Source organism: Papilio polytes, unplaced genomic scaffold (assembly GCF_000836215.1).
Source record: "Papilio polytes unplaced genomic scaffold, Ppol_1.0 DF824024.1, whole genome shotgun sequence".
NCBI classification, from domain to species: domain Eukaryota; kingdom Metazoa; phylum Arthropoda; class Insecta; order Lepidoptera; family Papilionidae; genus Papilio; species Papilio polytes.
Genome location: NW_013525180.1, coordinates 1326599 through 1333585, shown reverse-complemented (window position 1 = coordinate 1333585; position 6987 = coordinate 1326599). Strand labels below are relative to the sequence as shown.

Genomic DNA, 6987 nt, shown 5'->3' with positions numbered 1-6987 from the left:
TTATCCCCGCGTCGCGCCGTGCCCTGGATTTATTTTATCCAACCTTCATCAATCGAAACAGGTACAATCTGCGAGAAACAATCGCTGTTTGTCTCGGCATTGTGTACAAGGTTATTCTCTAAGGTCACGTGCATTATCACATAAAAATCACTGTCGACGTTTAACGAAATTTTGTTAAAGAGATTTATATAACAAGTAACAAATGAACAAATGTTTTCTTACGAATTTACTAAAACTGTGCATGCAAATAATAAACATTATTCTCGCAAAGCTGCTATCTACGTCTCTTTTATTTACTTGAAGCTCTATTGCATATTTTTTTAACTGTTTAACATTAGGTGTAAACAATGGCGTTTAAATTGTTCAAGTTACATAGTTGATTGCAGGTATCGCGGTCCGCAGCGGATTACCCTGCTTTGGATGGTTGCCCGCGGCTGACTTGTATACAATCTAACTCGGACCAGCTATCAGTTTGCGAATTACCTTGCCGGGTGAACGTTGAAAGGGGTTTTATGTGGATTGATAGAAATAATTAGAATAGTGTATAGACTTAAAGTGGGCTTTAGCTTACTAAAATGAAAGTCACCATTTCATAGTTTTGTTGCAACTCGACCCAGTCTAACACTGTGAACTTGAAGAGTTCAGAATCTAAAAACATGAATATTTCATCATTTAACCTTTGAAGTTATAAAGTAGTCTTCATAAGGTAACATGATTTTATTTTTCCTGCTGTTTTCGATGCCTACGATACAGGCATTGCCTAGTGTGGGCATCACCAGATTAATCGTATATTAACCACAATTTGTATTTATCTTTTAGTTGGTATAACTGTTATTGTAATTGTTAATCTCTTATTTTTCAATAAAATTATTTCTATTTCTATTTCTATTAATAGTAATTAATATTTGTACTTAATTTTAAACCAAATTAATTAAACATGCATAACGTTTAAACGCAACCATCTAGAATTAAGTCGTATCAAACTTGAGCGGTAGAATATGTAAATTCGATTTTCAAACTTTTGAAAAAAGTATTACGGAAAGGAAAACTATTAAAAGTTCGGAATTAGTTTTTAAAAATTGCAGCTGTTTAAGTTATGTGGTGTGGTAGTGCGAAGTTTCTTAAAACAATGTATTATATGTGTTGGAAGAAGGCTTATCGTTGTCTGGCAGTCTCCCAACCGCCGCACCGGCTCAGCAATGGCTTTGCGACGGACCGCGGATCAACTGCTTTTAACTTAATACCCCATATGTGCAGCCAAAGAATTAAATTTCCTTCCCACTCAGCACCGAATATAGTAAACTGAGCTATGATTTCGCAAGATGGTTGCTATTAGAAGCTATTGAATTGCATTGTAAGCAAATGTCTGGAATATTTAAAGCGAGCAAAAAATTCGTAATGTTTGAATGTACTTTTAATAAATTTTATGTTACTTTTAACAAACAATGTTTCGTTACAATCGAAACTTAATAATCCTTAGATACTTTGTAGAATTGCTATTCAGCGAAAATGAAACACATAAAGTTTGTGTAAGGGATTGTAAAAGTCACAGGTTGGCGGGAACAAAACACTTCTGGAATTATTATTCCCGTCCTCCTCGAGTCGGGAACTTGTCGGTAACGGGAACAAAGAACAAGGCTTACTGTACTTACATCGTAAAACAAAAAAAAAGTTGTAAAAACTTGAATAGTATTAGGCAATCAGAGCTTTACGATCGGTTGTTCGATAACATTTAGTTTTTAAAAAAAACTGCGATGAAACCATTAGTATAGTATTATCTATGGATAAAGAAATATTTTTTATATTGTCTATTTGATGAGAAGTTTTAGTCGCTGCATAATTATTTTCAATTGTCCTTTAACTGTTGCAAGGTACGTATAGACAAATGTTACTCCTGCGAAGCCTGAATGAGTTTTATTAAAACCTTAAAACCTATGTTGGAATATTTCCAAAACTGCATTATTGGCACTACCGTAATATTGGATATTTTCCAGCATTTTAAAATAATTGAGGGAAAAGTTTTCTTTTCTAACTATGGTAGGATGTTTCAAACAAAAAGTACAGGATAATAAGGTTTAATTATATAGAATCGTTACGTTATAATTATGCAGAACTTGTTAGAAAGAGAATACCCTAACAGCTAAACCTGAAAAGCCTGAAACGCTCTTGTAATGTATTTTGTAAGTAATAAACAATCGAATAATACAAGGCGTTGTGCACCGAAACAATTGAAGGAAAACAAGAGAGCCGTTTGTTGGATATTCGTAATTGGTTGATTAATTATTAGCAGAATAGCGAGATGGGGTTAAAACGAGACGAGGGTCGCCTCCAGATCTACAGCGAGCGACATCAATAACGTTTAATTGGTAAGGACCATCAAGGCCATTACCCAGACGGCCCAATTAGCAGTATCAGTTCGAATCTCATTCCCTCACTCCGCTCCCCGCTTGTAACTCCGAATTTTGGTGAAGATATTAAATTATGATGGCTATAGACATGAAAACTGGAAGCGCTGATCATTAGTGTTAGTTTCTTAATTGGTATTATCTCGAACTGAGGATAGATGGCTTGTTAAATCTTATGTACTACAGACTACAGCGTTATAAGAGCTATATTCTCAAATTTGTAATAATCGCTATCAAGATTTAATAAGACTTGGAACAATATTATTATAATTAGGTCATTAGTGAACAATTCTCGTATAAATGTGTTGTTAATTTTAACGCAATAATGTCCAAAACCCTTATTCCTTGTGGACTCATGTTTCACGATAACCGTTACTTTTCCACCTACAGAATATCCCGTTACGTAAAGTTTCTATAAGAGCGGTTCGTCATGGCTTTGAATAATGGGGAGTGACGTCACGCGCCCTTTACGTTACTCCCCCAGACTTTTACCCCACCTTCACCTCCTTTGTTGATATAACGCTGACCTATAAACACAATTCGCCGTTTCCCTTTCGTCTGAATTCCACCCATTTGTATATTTGGCAAATTAAAGGTATATTGATAGTCATTTGTTATTGATTGTAGTTATAAAAATACATGTTTTTATCTTTGACAAAATTATCGAACAACTGTTGTGCGATTGTCGATTGTTTTGCAGCCAAATCAATTGTTTACTTGCATAACTAAACATCGAGTGCGTGCACTACCAGATAAGGTCATAGAATCAACGCGAGATTAATCAGTTGTGCGATAGTTTAGTTTCAGGTGTGCGCACGCTCTTATAATGTAGAACTACACGTGTAAGACATTTGTCTACTAAGTCTGAAGTAAGTTAATACTTCGTCCTCGATCGTCTCAATCTAATAAGGCCTCGTTATCTCTTTTCATAAAAAAATAAACATGAAAGAATTATAGATAAAAATATCTACTAATATGATTAAAGATCTTTGACCTATAAACTATATATTTTATATTACGAATTGCAAAAGTTACAAGTTACAGAACAATTCCGTTGAAACAAATAGTCGTTTAGTGGTTTTAGATCCCTTTGTTTGTGTATTGTTCAAAAAGGTTGGTTATAGATAGGGATGGAGTGTGTTGTTTACCAATTTAAAACACGTTTTAAAATATAACTCACTACTATAATCTACTACAAGGATCTAAGCGTTCATTATATGACTGTCAGTGGGTGCGACGAAGTGCGCAGTGTATGTTACTTTATTACATAGGCATCACAGCCATGTTATGCTTTAATAAAATATAAAGTCTTCTTTACCTCTTATGTTTTATTCCAATTTGCACAGAATAACCTTACCAATATGGCCGTCGTGTCGTCGAGCTAATGCAACACCCTTCTTTTTGGCATCCGACTACATTCCGACTTTTTAAAACCATGACATAAATATTTAAATAATGTTTTGGATCACAATTACAAAGCTAATATCGTTATTTCAAATTATGACCAATGGCATCGACTTATAGCACAGACTAAATAACCTTCAAAAATACAGAATACATCAAAATAGTTAAAAAGCTAACAATTATAAGCAACTTTTTATGCAAATGTTTAAGTAACCATTACAAGATCTGTAGTTACTACCACGCTCAATAGTTCCTTGGTAATAAAAGGAGAAACTTAGGGTAGACAGTCATATTTAATCCACACTAAGGGAGACCTGATACATGCGGCAGTTATATTTGTGTCAAAATAGGTTATGAGAAAGGATGATGCGTGCCAGTCTTAAGGATTTACAGATTAAAGTCTCGTGCTGCCATCTTACGTTGATCCTTTGCCTTTTCGAATTTCCCACTGACAGCCCATCACTCGTAAATCCCGTTTTATAAATTCGATTTTCATATCCTTGTTTACTCGCATACATGTGTAAATTTGATTTTGTATGTAAATGAAGGATTCGTTTAGTATACATTTGTAACTGTATGTTATCTACGGTTGAGTCTTGTACTGCAAATCATACTAATATTATAAATGCGAAAGTTTAAATGGACGGAAGTTTGTTAGAGTTTGTAGCCTAAACGGCTGAACGGATTTCGATGAAATTTGGTATAGATGCAGAGGATAGTCTGGAAGAACATATAGGCTACACACTTTTGTTTTTTTAATTCTACACAGACGGAGTCGCGGGCGAAAGCTAGTGTGAAATACATAACAAATATCGCATTTAATATCGTATAACAAATAGCCAAGACACATGATAATTGGCTTATCAGTTTTTCATTACTTAATAATTAAATACCGGTCATGAACCAAGTTGTACGTACGAGTATGTCTAAATTTTTTTTGTATATAGAATTCATACAAAAACCCCTTTTTTTTATTCTGTACACGAGGTAGATAATATATATGCTAGTAATAGATTCTGAATAGAAATTGAATGCCCATATCGATAAAGCTTCAAGTGGCAATAACAATGTATTGTTCATTGAACTAGAAAAATGCCCTTACCTTACAATAAAGGGTTTCGATATGAAATATACGAGTAAATGGGCATGTTCGCTTGTGTTTGTTACATTAATATGTGTGCGTGAACCTTTGTCGAATGTAAGACAAATGTATTGAATAGAAACCTGTCAATCGTCACGGGACCGGAAACATAGAAGACTGGTCTTGTCATATTGTGTTATTTTTATTAATCATTTCATTGTTCATATTTCGTTAGATAAATACAGTTTTGGAAAAGGGAGTGTTTTACGTTACTAATATGGATTACAACGAAATAAGTTCTGTAGTGTTTAGAAATATGTTTAACAGTGGTAGAGCCCGCTTTGACATCTGCGTACGAGCGAGTCGGCTCGCCCGGTGCAACACCACGACCATAAAGAAGACAGGCGTGAAGTGGGAGCAATTCCGCGTTTCGTCTAATGAGTGTGGTGCCAGAGGTCTAACTTTACCCCCTTTTCCTTCCCACCCCTTTTCTTATGAGAAAAGGATGGGAAGAGAACTTGGATTTGACGGTGGAGGAGACGCATAAGATGGGAAAATTTCCTGTTCGTGTGTGTCTCCTCCTCCGTCGATTTAGGGTAGGCAAAACATCCGCTATTGCGGATGCCTATGGGCAGCCGTTGCTTCGCCATTTCGGCGGATTTAAGTGGCTTGCCTGTTTTCTACCTTATGATATAACAAAAGTATAATAGTTTTGAGGCATGATGACAGAGTTTTTATTTACATAGTACGTATTCTTTGTAGATATTATTTTTGTCATTAAAATTAGGTACAGAACTTAAGTTTCTATTTCCAAAGCTCATAAAGAGCTTTTTCCATTGTCGGAACTATTTTTATCTAGTTTACTACCACTATACTTGTTTATTTATACCAGAAACTTTTTAGTGTTGCGTTTCACTTTTAATATAAAAAACAGTATTACTCTCTTTTATATCTTGTACACTTACTCTCAAGGGCAATGAAATAACATTTCTCCTTCACAACGTGTAATAATAACAACGAATGTGTAAAGAAAATGAAAGAGCGCGGAGTCGCATAAATTATATTGCTCTAAATATTTCTTTCTTTTATTAACCACATTCTATTTTATGCCATTGTTAATGAACGTTTATTTAGATTATGTATTATTTGCACTTATATTTTGACAAAATCAATGACATGAATAACTTATGTTTATGACGACACTACCATATTTTACGTCCGAACATTCATATCTGTATGAGAAGTCCAATCAGTAAGATATGTACGTCTAAAGGCAGTAATTCGACCAACATTTATTGACAACTGTAGTAAAAGTCGCATGACAGCATTGGATCTATCCACGCACTACTTAGCAACGAGGCTAGTTTGTTATTACCTGACATTGCTGCGGTCCTTGTCGGTTAGGCGAAGCCGGCTTGGGACGCACCTTGCGCGACAACGGCCGCGTCTCCAGCCCCGTTACCGCAACAGACACCGTCGTGATGCCGCCCAGTACGCTCGATGATGATGATGTTGTACACTCTGGAACAAAAGTTACAATCTATACTATGTAAAGATCTGTATCTACTCGTCTCTTTGCTTCAAGTTATGATCATCACTTGTTAATAAGAATGACATGCTCTTGTTCGCGACTTCGTGTGCGTGGAATGTAAAAATATGTCCTATGTTACTCAGTGATAACATAGCTTTTGAATAGTGAAAGAATTTTCGAAATCGGCCAAGTCATTTTTGAGTTATTTCAATAAATACAAACATTTCCTCTTTATAATATTAGTATAGACGGCGAGTGGCGTTCTTTTGTTTCAAAACCAGATAGTTCTTGGATGAAAGGCTTTGTGATCATTTCATATTGTTTGATGATAGTAATCCTTTTGTCATTTGTTCTACGTACAGCAAAAAGCCGCCCATAAAATGCTTAACCAAAGCTTTTATAAAATAATTCCCAAAGAACATAATTGTGATTTTCATTTCATTTGAATTTAATTTAGCACGAACACTGGAAATATTTTTTAATCAAAAGCTAATTCCACTTCGTACGCAAGAATGGAGTAATAAAGCAAAGGGAAGTGTATTTTTTTAGATTTGATTTTAATTAAT

The 6987-nt window shown here is 34.9% G+C and overlaps 1 protein-coding gene across 1 annotated transcript in view; it reads right to left on the bottom strand.

Annotated features, from left to right (window-relative positions):
- LOC106100925 (uncharacterized protein PB18E9.04c) overlaps window positions 1-6987 on the bottom strand; it is a 49999-nt gene that overhangs the window by 22720 nt on the left and 20292 nt on the right. The window contains exon 3 of the mRNA XM_013279990.1: window positions 6266-6411. Coding sequence (XP_013135444.1) covers window positions 6266-6411 — 146 coding nt within the window. The remainder of the gene's footprint in view (window positions 1-6265; window positions 6412-6987) is intronic.